Source organism: Anolis carolinensis, chromosome 4, assembly GCF_035594765.1.
Source record: "Anolis carolinensis isolate JA03-04 chromosome 4, rAnoCar3.1.pri, whole genome shotgun sequence".
In the NCBI taxonomy this organism is placed as follows: domain Eukaryota; kingdom Metazoa; phylum Chordata; class Lepidosauria; order Squamata; family Dactyloidae; genus Anolis; species Anolis carolinensis.
In genome coordinates, this window is record NC_085844.1 from 114,401,955 (window position 1) to 114,418,601 (window position 16,647).

At 41.4% G+C, this 16,647-nt stretch overlaps 1 protein-coding gene across 7 annotated transcripts in view; it reads right to left on the reverse strand.

Moving 5' to 3' along the window:
* Positions 1–4,118: 4,118 nt before the first annotated feature.
* The window catches only part of rnf152 (ring finger protein 152), an 81,220-nt gene continuing 68,691 nt past the window's right edge, over positions 4,119–16,647 (reverse strand). For all 7 annotated transcript variants that reach the window (XM_008116868.3, XM_008116870.3, XM_003224798.4 and 4 more), the window contains exon 3: positions 4,119–6,053. In XM_008116868.3, coding sequence (XP_008115075.1) covers positions 5,271–5,882 — 612 coding nt within the window. In that variant the 5' untranslated portion in view covers positions 5,883–6,053 and the 3' untranslated portion in view covers positions 4,119–5,270. The remainder of the gene's footprint in view (positions 6,054–16,647) is intronic.

The window sequence follows — 16,647 nt, forward strand, 5'->3', positions numbered from 1 at the left end:
TCCCCCTACAACAAATTAGCTTGAATGATCTCAAAATAAAGAGCTTTTTGGTTATGAGCTATCCACTCATACTACATGGTACATAGCACTGATTTACACAGCTATTTCTTCGCCCCAGTGGTGAAGTGTTAAAGCGCTGAGCTGCTGATCTTGCGGACCGAAAGGTCCCAGATTCAAATCCCGGGAGCGGAATGAGCGCCCGCTGTTAGTCCCAGCTCCTGCCAACCTAGCAGTTCGAAAACATGCAAATGTGAGTAGATCAATAGGTACCGCTCCGGCGGGAAGGTAATGGCGCTCCATGCAGTCATGGAGCGCCATTACCACATGACCTGGAGATGTCTATGGACAACGCCGGCTCTTCAGCTTAGAAATGGAGATGAGCACCAACCCCCAGAGTCGGTCACGACTGGACTTAATGTCAGGGAAAACCTTTACCTTTACCTTCTATCAAAGGAAGTAAATAGCCACAATTGGCACTTTATTCAGCAAAACAACTTTCCAGGGACTTCAGTTTCTGCAAATCCTTTAGAAACATAGCAAATAACTGAACAGCGTGCCTTAATCTTTTTTAAAGACAAATATTACATTGAGAAGGAGCCATTCTTTAAAAAAATATAGAGGAATGAAGTATAAGACTTGTTGAACTCAGGATCACTGCTTGTATAAACAAACAACTTGACTTGCTCCAGCATGTTCATTTGAAACCAGGAACAAACTGACCACATTCGAAAAAGAATTCTAAATACTTCATTACAGGACAACATTAAACAGCAGTAGGTTTGTCTTATTCCTGAGAGGGGAAACAACTGTTCCTGTGCTACTTGTGATGTTGTAAAAATCCCATCTCTTTTGGCATAGAGTTGCCTGACACACCACTCCTCGAAACCATTATTTTCCCCCAAGCATGAGCCCATGCATAATAGGATTCAGCTAAAAACTTCAACATGAGCCAGATGGTACCATGTTGGGTCCACAAGCAACTGACATCCCCAGTAAAAAAATAAAACAGCTACCCATTTCCCTAACAGAAAACAATGGGACATCAGAGAGAAAGACTCAACCTTGCTTTTCCTCCAACATGCTGCTGCTCCATGCACAGTGAACTTCTAACCTGAAACTGTGAAGACAACCGAACAAAAGGTGAAGGGTGACAAAATGATAAGGATGAAGGAAATCAAGTGAAGTTATTCCCAAACTTGGTTAGTTTGTTGGAGAATGAAAGATCTGGGATCAGAATACAGCTGCAGGATAGCTCCCAGATGTGGAGGAAAGGAGAAGAAAGACTACAAGTAGGAAATTTACTGAATTGAACATGTCAATTCCTCACCTAAAATCTTATTTGAGACTGTCCAATAAGGACTGTGCCAGATGATATTGAGTATCTAGCTTGATTCTGATTCTACCTGAGCCTCAAATAACATAAGATGGATGCATCACTGGGGAAAGCTCCCACATACAATAGACACAAAGTAGAGCTGAGCGAAGTGAGATCCTTCAGATATTGTTGGATGAGAACCCAGCAGTCCTTGAACAGCCAATGGTGAGGGATGCTGGAGTTGTAGTCCAACATCATAAAACTGGGTCATAACATGAAGAATGTCTCATGAAGCCGGGGCCGGACTGTGGCGCAGGCTGAGCAGCTGCAATAAATCACTCTGACCGTGAGGTCATGAGTTCGAGGCCAGCCCGTGGCGGGGTGAGCACCCGTCCATTAAAAATAAAAAATAGCCCCTGCTCATTGCTGACCTGGCAACCCGAAAGATAGTTGCGTCTATCAAGTAGGAAATAAGGCACCACTTATAAAAAAAAGTGGGGAGGCAAGTTTAACTAATTTACAACATTGGAATGAGGAAGTGCCGTCAGAGTGGATGAAGAAGCAGCTGCTGCCCCGAGCCAGAATCAAACATCCCCTCAGGAGAAGGTTAAATTGCCTCTGCGTCTGTCTGTCTCGGTCTGTTTGATGTGTTTATGGGCATTGAATGTTTGCCCTATGTGTGTATAATGTGATCCGCCCTGAGTCCCCTTCGGGGTGAGGGCGGAATATAAATACTGTAAATAAATAAGAAGCAAGGTAATTTCAAATGCTTTTGCGAACATAAAACACGCAAGGCTAAATAGTTGTCAGCACCATTCTAATAGGTGATGGGATGGTGGTGGGAATGGAGAAATATGCCAAAAGTCCACCACTTTGTAGTCAAAGTCTAGGCCTGAGGATGAGGCGAGTGTCTTTGTTAGTGCATGTGTTGTGACTCAGCTGGAACCTCAGATTAACTGATTAGGATGATGGGATTCAGGTTCAAACTCAGGTTCAAAATGTCCCTGTTGTAGAAGAGGAACAGAGAGTGCAAGTTCATTTTCCCACAGCCAGGAATAATGTTGATGATACTGAAACTAGCCAGGTGCAAACTGACTTGGAAAAGGAGGACAGTTCTCAGTCTGATAATGAGGCTCAGCAAACTAATGAGCAGGCTGACCTTGACGAAAGAGGTTCCTTAGATTGAGCTGACAGTTTGGAATTCAGGGTTCGGAGGAGTGTGACAATTGCAAACAAGAGGAAGGTTAGAGGGCAGGGAAATGCTTTCATGCTTTGCAACGGGTATGTGTTTGGAGACAAACCTTTGTCAGTGCAACATTCGTTCAACCAATAAGCAAGCTCTCGTTTTCCTGGATTATCTTGCAGCCTATGTGTTCATGTTCCTGGGACTTTGTCATGCTCTAATAGGACTTTGTTTATTCCTTGTGATTTCTTGGATTATGCTCGAAGGCTTTATTTTATAATGAATTTTTGGAACTTTACTTTTGCTTTTTAAGAACTTTTTATTCTCTATTTTCTATTTAACTAAAAAGACTTCAACCTGTGTGCAGTTTGATGTATATAGCAAGGTGAAGCTAACCTGAGGTGCGACAGCATGATCATAAAATGGCCTACACTGAATCTCAGTATATAGAAATAACTTAGAATCATAGAGTTGGAAGAGACCTCGTGGGCCATCCAGTCCAACCCCCTGCCAAGAGGCAGGAAAATTGCATTCAAAGCACCCTGATAGATAGCCATCTAGCGTCTGCTTAAAATCCTTCTAAGAAAGAGCCTCCACCACACTCTGGAGCAGAGTTCCACTGCTGAACTGCTCTCATAGTTAGGAAGTTCTTACTAATGTTCAGGTGGAATCTCCCTTCCTGTAGTTTGAAGCCATTGTTCCGTGTCCTAGTCTCCAGGGCAGCAGAAAACATGCATGCTCCCTCCTTCCTATGACTTCCCCTCACATATTTATACATGGCCCTCAACATGTCTCCTCTCAGCCTCCTCCTCTGCAGGCTAAACATGTCCAGCTCCTTAAGCTGCTCCTCATGGGGCTCATTCTCCAGATCCTTGATCATTTTGGTTGCCCTCTTCTAGACAACTTCCAGTTTGTTAACATTTCCCTTCAATGCAGTGCCCAGAATTGGACACAGTATTCCAGGTGTGGTCTGACCAAGGCAGAATAGAGGGGTGGCATGACACTATATTCCTATTTATGCAAGCCAAAATCCCATTGGCTTTTTTTGCCACCGCATCACATTGTTGGCTCAAGTTTAACTTGTTGTCCACGAGGACTCCAAGATCTTTTTCACACATACTGCTGTCGAGCCAGGCTCCCCCATTCTGTATTATACTCAGTTTAGAAGCCCAGATGGTTGTCTCAAGGCCTGGGCAAGGTTCATAATCCCTTGCAAAGAGATATTGTCTCCTGATAAAATAGCTTGATGGTAAAAGATTACCCATCTCTGATACCATGAAACAAACATCTTGGATATTTCTTACTGCTGTCAAGGTAAGCTTCCTACTTGTTTCTCTACATGTGTAGGATGAATGTAGTCAAGGCACCACTAGCTTCAATACCTCTGCCTTGTGTAAATGCCCAATATGCTTTCCTTAAAATGAGTACCATCATTTGTGATTTGCAAAACAAGAGCTCACCTTCGCAGTCCACTTGGGATAAAGATGAGGAAAACCTTATCTTGTCCTTTAAGAGATTATTACTTTTCCTGACCCAGGTTACCAACCGGTTCACCCATTTATTTATTTTTTTACCATTTTTCAATGTTATGTTTGTAATTTTTTCACACTTGACAGTAGGCAGTGCCACATATCTGGTTTATTTATACATTCTGCATCGTAAGCACAACCTCAGTTTGTACTCCACAGTCTCAATAATGAACAAGTATCTATAGAACTTTAGTTATGCTTCCTTCAGGAATGTAGTTTCAGCTTGCATTCAAATGATAGACAACCTGAATAAAAGTCTTCAACAGTCATTCACTGTGCCATTCACTTGTACATAGATCAGCTGGTATCTTGTATTATGCTATTCCTACTAAGCTCCTGAAGGACAGGTGCTTGAGAAACCTAATACATCCACTATGTGCGCTTGAAATAGCATGCCCAGGATTTACATTGTCAAGTAGAGTTTTGCAGAAGGGACAAACGTTTTAGCTGAACTTCTAGACATCCTTCCTAGTTCCCTTTATTGTTTCTATGCATGTCTCATTTCACGTCTTTAAAAAAATCACTTAAACTACAGAAGAAAACAGGATGAGCATAAACACACATATATTACATCCAAAATACTTCCAAAGCTTTAGAAAAAAATGCCTCCTTTCTATAACTATGGCACAGATTTTTTTAAACCATTAATGTGCAATTTAAAAGATACAAAAAAGCCTTATTGACTAAATGACTACTTTTCACATCTTCCCCTTTGCTGTTTAAAAATAGAGAGTTATGCTTTTGCTACGTCTGGAAAAGTACTGGGTAGCTCAACTTTCTTAATTCAAAATGTTGAAATCTACTTGAACATACAGCATTTTGATTTGTAAATTTACTACTCTGTTATGAAAGAGAGAGACAGAGAGAGGGGGAGAGACTGTGTCCTATACTTTTACAGTAGAACCAGCTAAATAGACATCTTTAATCTCATAACAGGATGAAATCATTACAAATTACAGCTCATTTGTTAAGTGATTATGGTGATGCATGCAGTCTTCCTTGATACTGTTACCAGCAAAATAAGCATTGGATGTGCCCATACTCTACCAACAGGTCTCAAGGCCCTACTTTTTATTTTTTTATTTTTTTTACAGCAGACTCTGGACTATCAACCAGCTTGCCCAATGTCAGTGACTCAGTACTGGAGAACAGTCCATGCGACAGCGCTTCATCTCATGGCATACTGTCACCACCATAACCACCTGCCCAAACCCCTAGGAAGTTTCGCCATGGCAGTCTCCTTTCAGCCGCAGGAGATCACAGTGAAGCGCTTGGAGATGCAGGACATGTTGTGGAGGACAATTCCCAGGAGGAAGACCAGGACGCAAGCCACCAGAATGACAGTGCAAACCCCTGACCAGGTGGAGCTTTTCACTATGCCTCTCCTGTCTTGCTCCTCATCTCCAGCCTCTTGCGGGACCCCAGCTTGCAATGGCTGCTGCTCGGCGGGGATTGTCACCACAGTGAGAGACTTTTGCTGGCTGCCTGGGAGAAGACGACAGCCAATGTCTCCTGGCAAGAGGGACCTCTCCTTGGAGATGGGCAAGGGCAGCATGTAACACCCATTGCTAGGAAGTTTGATGAAGACTGGAGTGTGCTCTGATGTGTGAGGTATTGCAATCACAGCAATGACCTCTGGGTCATCTGGCAGCTGGGAGACGGAAAAGCCAGGCGGCAGTTTAGTGATCCCTCGGCACCACGGACACCGCAGGTCCTTCTGGCTGGTCCTCATCTGCTGAAGGCAAACTGAACAGCAGGTATGCTTGCAGTCCAGTAACTTGGGCCTCCTCCGGGGGCTGTAGTAATTGAAACAAATCTGACATTCCAGCAGAATATCCTGGGACAGAGTCTCCATATTTGTCCAGATGTTGGAAACAGCCAGGTAAGTCACGCTGTCCAATGGTCCAGTCTAAAATCCAATACCCAAAGTGGTTCTTGTGCTCCCACAGTTACTATTTTGTGTTCAGCCAACAAAAAGGAGGTAAGAATTCCATAAGGAAGCATCTGACTGGGACTCCGTCAGTACCTGAAAGAAATAAAATTAAAATGAATAGCTATGAAGATATAGTAGTAGTAATAATAATAATAATAATAATAATAATAATAATAATTTGATTGAAGTCAAAAATCAGAAACTCCTCAAAGCACAGCAGACAAAAAACCAGTATAAGAAAACCACACTACAAACTAGAGCTGACAACTGGCACAACAAAACATTGCATGGAAAGTTCCTTGACAAAATTGAAGGAAAAGCTGATAAGGAGAAGACCTGGCTATGGCTCACAAGTGGGACCCTGAAGAAGGAGACAGATGGCCTGATCCTTGCAGCCCAGGAGCATGCCATCAGGACAAATGCAATTAAGGCCAAGATCGAAAAATCAGCTGATGACCCAAAATGCAGACTCTGCAAGGAAACCGACGAAACCATTGATCATATCCTCAGCTGCTGTAAGAAAATCACACAGACAGACTACAAACAGAGGCACAACTATGTGGCCCAAATGATTCATTGGAACTTATGCTTCAAGTACCGCCTCCCAGCAGCAAAGAACTGGTGGGAAACACAAACCTGCAAAAGTATTGGAAAATGAGCACGCAAAGACACTATGGGACTTCCGAATCCAGACTGACAAAGTTCTGGAACACAACACACCAGACATCACAGTTGTGGGGAAAAAAAAAGGTTTGGATCATTGATGTTGCCATCCCAGGGGACAGTCGCATTGACAAAAAACAACAGGAAAAACTCAGCCGCTATCAGGACCTCAAGATTGAACTTCAAAGACTCTGGCAGAAACCAGTGCAGGTGGTCCCGGTGGTGATGGGCACATTGGGTGCCGTGTCAAAAGATCTCAGCCGGCATTTGGAAACAATAGACATTGACAAAATTACGATCTGCCAACTGCAAAAGGCCACCCTACTAGGATCTGCGCGCATCATCCGAAAAAACATCACACAGTCCTAGACACTACGGAAATGTTCAACTTGTGATTTTGTGATACAAAATCCAGCATATCTATCTTGTTTGCTGTGTCATACAATAAAATAATAATAATAATAATAATAATAATAATAATAATAATAATAATAATAATAAGTTTATTTATATCCCGCCTCCATCTCCCCCGAAGGGGACTTGCGGTGGCTCACAGACATATCAAATAAAAACAATAACAGTATATAATACGTCAATAGACGAAAACATGCACCAATTATAAAATCTAAACATTAACCTATGAAATAAAAACACGCTTAATAAAACATTGAATTAAAACCAGTGAGGTTACAGTAATAGATAAGCTAAAGTGCGCATTATAAGTTGTAGTAAAATACAGGGGAGGTGCGGAAGCTTCTCAATATTTCAGGGGTTGGGAATAAGAAGGATTTCCTCTAAGCATACAAACTACCAGACTAAGAGCATCAGCATCATTAAAAAGGCATACAATCTTGGTTGACCGTAGATGATTATATAAAGATATTTCAAACAAGCTTTCCAGGATTACATGCTGGCCCTGCAAATGTTTACTTAGCACATGAAAGGCAATTTGCATGAAGAAATTAGAGGTGAGAGGTGATTTTCATGCAGTTTCATAAATCATCTGAATGAAGTGGAGACTAGTTTAAAAAATTCTGTTTGCAGATTACAAAATGCCACTTCCAGCACTCTTCCAATCACTCTCTACTGCACATTCAATGGATCCCTTAGGAAAGTCAGTATACCTCTGAATACCTGCACTGTGATGAACAGGTTAGGCAGTTTAAAAAACACCCTGCATACACTGTAATGTTTAATCTATACAATAATCTGATGGCCTAATCTATACTATAATCTATACAATAATCTATTCTGGGCCGGGCTGTGGCGCAGCTGGCTAGTAACCAGCTGCAATAAATCACTACTGACCAAGAGGTCATGAGTTCAAAGCCCGGGTCGGGTTAAGCCCCCAACCATTAAATAGCCCGGCTTGCTGTTGACCTATGCAGCCCCGAAAGACAGTTGCATCTGTCAAGTAGGGAAATTTAGGTACGCCTTATGCAGGAGGCTAATTTGACTAATTAAACTGCCAGCAAAACACGAGGAAAGGAATGAGGAAGTACAGCCACTAGTGGATGGTGAAGCAATAGCTCCCCCTGTGGCCGGAATCATGAAGCTAGAAAAATGTTAAATGCTTCTGTGTCTGTCTATACTGTATGTTGTTTGTCTGTTGGCATTGAATGTTTGCCATATATGTGTTCATTGTAATCCGCCCAGAGTCCCCTTCGGGGTGAGAAGGGCGGAATATAAATACTGTAAATAAATAATCTCTTGCTTTGTGGTGTGACAGTATTCACAAAAATAATACTTACACAATGGCAAATTGGTCCCTCGATATTTATTGTGGGAAATGGGGAATCTATGGTTTGTTTTGTTTTTACATGCTAGAGCTTGCTGCTTAGACAGGCTAATCGGCACTCCCTTCTGCTTTCTATTTCGCGAAACATCTCCTTCGCCATCTTCCTAATTTTTATTCTGTTGAAAAGAGAGGATGGGGGAGTGCTGGACAGGCTAAACATGTCTTTGTAAAAAGGATTTTTTTTAAATGATGTACACTTATATTGCTGTTTTAATTTCCACTCAGGGAAAGGGAAAGCAATTATTTCTCAACATGCACTCTTCCACTTCCATCAAGTTACAACAATATAATTGACCAAAGTAAGCATCTCAGGGGTGAGGCAGCTTTTTCCCATGGATTTTCTATTAAAATAAGTCTTATCAGCTCTAAACACGCCCCTAGGATGCAATGACCGAAGACCTTGATAAAAACTCAGCCATTCAACAGGCCTCCAAAGAAAATTGAATTCAAATACCCAGGGACTGCAGTTGGAATTAGAACAAATATTTGTAAGTCTTCTTGTCCACACTAAGAAAGGGTATCCCGACCATTATGACACATTGCTGAAACGTTATCAACTTATGTACAATAACAAAAAACAAAAACAGTGTTTTTCCACCAACATTTGTTTGTGTTTGCAAGAAAATTTCACAAAAAAGTTAATAACATTTAGAACACACAAAATCCAATATGTTCTCAGCAAGAAGAGTTAACACTTTAAAAAAATTTCATTTTTAGATATTACAATGAAATACAACCTTAAACCTTTAGGCTGAAGTCCATGAACGGCATAATGCACAGGCTAAGGGCCATGAGTTTCTATCAATCGTATCTTACAATACAATAGTAAGAGAAGATCCTGAAGAGTATAACTGAATAGAACAGCTAGGATAACCCACACTGTTGTATTTCCAGTTTCTATGTATAGTTGTGGAAACTGAATTGTGAAAAAAGCTGATAGGAAGAAAATCAAATTATCTGAAATGTGGTGCTAAAGAACGTATCATGAGCTACTAAAAAGATGGATGGATCTTAGAACAAATCAAGCTTGAACTCTTCCTAGAAGCCAAGATGACAAAGCTAAGACTATTACATTCTGGATATATCATTAAAAGATATGACTCACTATAAAAAGTAATAATGCTTCGTAGGTAGATGGCTATTCCAACTAATCTCTTCTCCTGTCTTAAGAGGACAGAGCTGTGTGGGTTACATGCTTTTCCTGTGTATGGTGGAGGACTTTTAATTCTATTGCCAATGTTGAAATTAGACTGTTTAGTTGGACTTTGTAAACAAAAAGAGGTGATGAATATTTGCCTGGAGCAGGAAAATGTCTTCAAGAAGTCACACCCACATAGCCTACACAATTGTGGACCTAGATCACACCAACTTTTTACAGCTTCTTTATACTATGCATCAATCAGGAAAAATGTACAGAAATTGGTAGTAAAGTGAGGGGCTCCGATCTAGTCTCTCTTGTGATCATGAATTTATTCACCCTGTTTTAATGTTTGAAAAGGGCCATCTAGCCACCATACCATATTACCCTGTTTCTACAAAAATAAGACATCCCTGGAAAATAAGACCTAGTAGAGGTTTTGCTGAATTGCTAAATATAAGACTTTCCCCAAAAGTAAGACCTAGTAAAGTTTTTGTTTGGAAGCATGCCCGCCAAACAGAACACCAGAGCATGTGGGATTGGTAAATGTACATACCATAGAGTGTTGTATATGGAAATAATGGTAATAGCAAGAAATTATTTATAGGATTCACAGCTTGTCTGGTTATGCTGGTTTGTGATGACAACTACTGTACAGTATATAGTAAAAGGTAAAGGTTTCCCCTGACGTTAAGTCCAGTCATGTCTGACTCTGGGGATTGGTGCTCATCTCCATTTCTAAGCCAAAGAGCCGGCGTTGTCCATAGACCCCTCCAAGGTCATGGGGCCAGCATGACTACATGGAGCGCCATTACCTTCCCACCGGAGCGGTATCTACTGATCTACTCACATCGGCATGTTTTCGAACTGCTAGGTTGGCAGGAGCTGGAGCTAACAGCAGCCGCTCATGCCGCTCCCAGGGTTTGAACCGGCGACCTTTCGGTCTCCAGCTCAGTGCTTTAACGCACTTAGCCACCGGGGCCCCTTCGTATATAATGTTCATTTTTTTGTTCAACAATAATGGTGAATTCTTCTTCATGGAAAAATAATACATCCCCTGAAAATAAAACCTAGCGCATCTTTGGGAGCAAAAATTAATATAAGACACTGTCTTATTTTCGGGGAAACACGGTACCTTAGACGACAATTGACACTCCATATCTATGGATTTTGCACCGATGGATTCAACCATTTATGAATTGAAAATATTACCAAAAAGAAAAGCAAAAAAGCAAACTTTAATTTTTCCATTTTATATAAAGGCCACCATTTTACTATGTCATCATACAGAATTGGACTTGGGCATCCACAAATTTTGATAACCATGGAGGGAGACCCAGAAGGCCCCATGGTATTTCTCTATAGTTTGTTAAGCTGTTTCAAATAAATATTTTTTCAAAAGTAAAGCAACTAAATAGTGATTCAAAGCAGAAATATACACATTATGCACACTGCTTTCCCATGTCGAATTTCTGTGGCTTTATTGAGCTTTATTCAGCTTTAATGAGCCAACCAACCAGGTCGCATATGAGGGCACAGCTGACTTCAGCATCAGTCAAAACATTGTTTTATCATTAGTATTTTGGATTAACTGAAGACAGCCAAGAAAATGTTGCTGACAGAAAAGACCCAGGGCTAAAGAAGACTGTCAGGGGTATCCTTAGGACTCTTAAAGGACGGAAAGTGGGGAGAGGCAGCAACACTCAAGTGAGACCAAAAGACAGAGACAACCAGAATCATGATTAATATCCTTGGCTAGTGCAGATCTGATAGCAGTTGAAAGCTCTGCAGGGCTGAGCTATATCTACTAATGTTAATAAAAGCTAACGGAGTATGAAAAACCATCAGCAGAAAACACCAAGCCATAGAAAGAGGTGCATTAGCAGCAAAAGAGAGTAACAAGAGAGAGAAATACTTGCCTGACATGGACTTCCTTCCCTTCTCTTTGATGTCTATGTTCATTGCTAACGTGCAGGAACGGATTCAATAAATGAGACCACAGAAATACAGACAGAGATATTTAAGGAGGATAACAGAACAACAGAGAAAAAAATATTGAAGATTAGTGCTGCTGCAGCAGAAGAGCACAGAAAAAACGAATGGATAAGAGCAGGCCTGTAGCGGGGGGGGGGGGGGGGGGTTTAGGGGTTAAACCCCCCCCCCCCCAAAAAATTTCAGGTTATAAAAAAAACCTGGTTTACTCATGAATTTTAACTGGTTAACCAGATCCCCATGCTAAGTCTATGAGACACAAAACATTAAGAGTCCCTCCAGGCACTATTTCAAGCAGATATTGACAGGTTTGTAGCGGGGAGGGGTGTGTGCTAGGGGTTAAACCCCCCCCCCCCCGAAATTTTCAAAACCCCTCCCGAAATTTTTTTCTGGCTACGGCCCTGGATAAGAGTGTGCCAGAAGTCAACGTGGGACTTTGATTGAGAATATTCTACTCAAATGCTAGAGATTCAGGTTGAGATTGCACTATGCTACTGTAATGTATATGGGAGTGTTTTGATACACAAAGCTTACAACTATATTTGCTTTGTTGGTTAGGGTCGGGCTGTGGCACAGCTGGTTAGTAGCCAGCTGCAATAAATCACTACTGACCGAGAAGTCATGAGATCGAAGCCCAGGTCGGATTAAGCTCCCGACCATTAATAGCCTAGCTCGCTGTTGGCCTAAGCAGCTCGAAAGACAGTTGCATCTGTCGAGCAGAGAATTTAGGTACCACTTTATGCAGGGAGGCTAATTTAACTAATTTATGACACCATAAAAAAACTTCCAGCAGCGTGCAGAAAGGAATGCGGAAATACTCCATCAAGGACTCGGTGTCACAAGTGGACGATGAAGCAACAGCTCCCCCTGTGGCTGGTATCGAGCATACCCTCGTGAAGCCGGAAGCTGGAAAATGTTAAATTGCCTCTATGTCTGTATGTCTAATGGCATTAAATGTTTGCCATGTATATGTGCATTGTGATCCGCCCTGAGTCCCCTTTGGGGTGAGCAGGGCAAAATATAAATACACTGAATAAATAAATAAATAAATGATTTAAGATGGATACATATGCCCCTCCACTATTTCCTCTGTTATGTCAATGGACAATAAATATGAAGGGGTACATGAAAAGCCATTTGTGGGGCTATCATTTTGAGCTGTGCAGAAATCTCACCCAGTGTGAGACACAGTTTTCCTACCTCTTGAAAAGAATGGGCCATAGCACTTTTCAAAAGGATTCTGGTATATTTGCTGGCACCCTCCAGCAAATTGATCTGAAATTAGCTTTGACCTGTTATAGATTGTCATAACTGCACCTGCATTAAAACTGGCAAAAAGCCACAAAACTTAAGGCCCTAGAAAGCAAGGATCATCATGAATCATCCAGGCAGAGAACCTTCTCTGAAACCGTAAGCAGACATAACTTAGTCTAGCAAGACTAGAAGTTAGGACATGCATATGAGAAAGGAAACTAAACAAATTGAATTTTTGTCTACTGGCTCTGAAGGGGTCTTGTTAGAAAATGGAAACTGGAACTAAACCAGATTTTGGGTTTTGGAAATTCTACTGGCCATGCTGACTCGGGAATTCTGGTAATTGTAGTCCAAAATACTACCAAGCACAAGTCTAAAGTATTATGACCACTAACTGGGCAATCGCAGATTGCTGCTGGGAAAGCATACCAATAAATATTCCCACGATCATTTAAAACAAGAAACAGAACACAAACAGGCAGGGACCTGGACTAGATCATTTTTGGGATACTTTCCAACTCTGCAATTCTATAATTCTAGGAGTCTGTGTACATAGAAAACTACATGCCATGGTAGAGGCTCTAAATCTGCTTTTCCAGATGGAAGACTTTCCCATGCATATATTTTTGTTTTTTTCACTCCAAAATCTCTCTCTCATTTTCCCTCTCTCACACACAGGCACAAAGGGTTACAACTAGTGTTGTGACTTTGTATGGAATTGCTGTTCGTTTTATGTAGTTTCATTCGTTTTGTCTCATTTTCGTATTTGTTTTCGTTTCTGAAAATGGGGCGCCTATACTAATAAAATTTTCGTCTTGCTTATGAAAAACGATTTTTTTTCTGCCATTAGCAGCAATGGGAGGGATTCCGTTGCTCGCTCCCCGCTCAGATTTAGGAATAGAGGGGTTAAAATTGCCACACACGGAGGGCATATCGACCCCTTTTAGCCCACCAACTTTTAAAACATTTGGGTCTTCCCCGATTTCTAGTGATTTTCTTTCCTTTTTATACATAAAATCCCTGATAAAAGCATTCTCTTTTCCTACAAGCTGGCCCGGCCCTCTTCTGCTTTAAGGACAGTCCTGCCTTATATACCCTCCCTGCCCAGCCCACTTCAGTGAATCATTGGCCTCCGATTGGCCAAGGATTGGACAATCCAATTGTGTTAGGGATCCTCTTCTTCAGAAGAGGAAGGGGAGCAGGAAAGTGTTCATGAATCTGAGAGTGAGTTGGAATCTGTGGAGGAGATTTTGCAAGTACCCACATTTCAGGAGAGGCAAGGAAACAGAGCAGAGATGTTGTTCAGCTAGAATAGCTGCCAGAAATGCAGCTGAGTAATTGGGAACTACCCTAGCAGCTGTGAGGAGACTCAGAAGCAGGTGCAGCCAGCTTTTGCTGGTAAGAAACTGACTCTAATGCCTAAGCCTTCGCTCCCCTTGTGCCTGCTTCGAGTCTGCATCTGGGAAACTGCTCCTAAGGATTTATTGCTGTTTCTTTGTCTGAAGTAAGACTGCTATCTGATTTGGGAATTTCTCAGAGACTAAGAACTGTGTTTGCCCTAAGACTTCCTTGCTTTCTTTTGCACTGAGTGTGCTGTTCTTTAGGTTTTGCTGAAGTAAAGAAGTTTTCATTTACTTAGGTAAAGGTAAAGGTTTCCCCTGACGTTAAGTCCAGTCATGTCTGACTCTGGGGGTTGGTGCTCATCTCCATTTCTAAGCTGAAGAGCCGGCGTTGTCCATAGACACCTCCAAGGTCGTGTGGCCAGCATGACTGCATGGAGCGCCGTTACCTTCCCGCCAGAGCAGTACCTATTGATCTACTCACATTGGCATGTTTTCAAACTGCTAGGTTGGCAGAAGCTGGAGCAACAGCGGGCGCTCACTCCGCTCCCAGGATTTGAACCTGGGACCTTTTGGTCTGCAAGTTCAGCAGCTCAGTGCTTTAACACACTTTGCCACCAGGGCTCCTCATTTACTTACCACAGACTGTTCTTGAAAGACAAAACAGGACAGATTAGCACCACCTCCTTCTCTGACACATGAGGAAGTGACTGTAGACATGGAGGCCATATGGCAGAAAACGAAAGCAAGCACAATGACTGTGCAGCTTTCATTTTCGTGTCACCTATTGTTTTGTACGAAAATGTCATCATTAGTTTCGTGTCGACAAATGGTCGACGCGAAACGAAAGCACAAAGGAAACAAAGGAAACGTATATCACGCATATCCCTAGTCACAACACACTGAGCTTTCCACTTAATCCTGGGAAATGACACAATTCTGAGCGCTTAGCTATTATACCATAACTAGAATTGGAGACAGCAGTTTACTAACAGAAATTGCGGACACAATGATGGTGTGAAATATTTCGCACTGTTCATTTGTGGACAGACTACCTTAATCAATGAATTATAGACCTTCAAAGTATTTGAGCTATTACATGATATCAGCTTACCTGTGTAGACTTTAGCACAACAGCACCAATCAATATAAGAAGATTTCATGCAGTAACGGTTGCAAGTCTCAGAGCAGAGGGGCGCATTCATGTGCATTAAGGAAAATCTCACTAGATCAAAATGGCCTTGAAGTACCCCTTTCAAAGAAAACTACACTCCTCTGTTCCTTTTAGCAGAATGACTAGCCATGCATGTGATTCTAATAATCTGAGATCTGACCCTTTTCAATAGAATTTCTCTCCACATCAACTTCAACACTCCTAAGACCAATTCAGAAACATTGCCCTACATAGTCAGCATTTACCTCAAAGTTTAAAAAAAGTCAGAAACTATATGATTCCCAATATTTAAATGCTATTCATCACTGCCCGTGTGCTCTAACCACAAACTAGATCCATAACACAGTCACACAGAATGCTGAAGTTGCAAACATTTGACAAGCTTGTGCATTTATGAACGTTGCCAGGCTGCAAGGTTAATACCAAGCTTTCAAGCAAGACAGCCTATTAGAATGCTTTCGCTTTTCCCAAGGAAGTTTTATTATGCATACTCCTCGAACACATTAAGCATCCTTCGAAACCATTACAAACTACATATAATTTATGACAATGTTGCCCCAAGGCTGTTTGTGGGAGTTGGACAAAAAGAAGGAAAGGCTGTGTGGGTCTTCAGTCCCAATGTAGGAATGAATTGCCAAAACCATCTGCACTAAAATACAAAGATGAGGCAATTCATTAAAATATAAATATGTGTCTGTTATAAATAGGTGTCTGTTTAGACCTTTTCAATTAAAAGCAGAAGAGAAAATGTTAATTATAATGTTGCTATCACTTTCATAAATAATCTTGGATTTTGAGTATTTTGTTCCAAAACGGAACTGTTCTGATGCTGTTTTCAGCTCCGAGGGGTTAACTGTTTGCTTTCTCCAAATCTTCTCCTGAGATAAAATGACTCTCCTTATTTATAGACTTTCCTATGGCTCTAATTGCCCACAGTATCTCAGTAGCATACAAACACAAAAGAATCTATTCCCCCGAGCAGAGGGGATGGCTGTATCAACACACAAAACAGCAAAAACAAAAAGGGATCTTTTTCTCGACATTTTCAATCTTGTAAACAGCTAGTTGCCTGTGGCAAATAAGGAACCAGGCAAGCTTCACAAAAGGGGGCTGGTTTTTGCTTCCCTTTTACAGGCAATTATGTTATGTGAAATTTTGAGTCTATCTGTAATGCCTTAAAAGCCTACGCAGAGATACTGGTTCAAGATAGGAACACATGTATATCTGGTTTAGTTTTTTGCACCAAAAGCATCCAAACTTGGTTGAGAAAACAGAGTAGAGTGGGTAAAAACATGATCAGTTTACCACACTGGCAAACTAATCCTCTA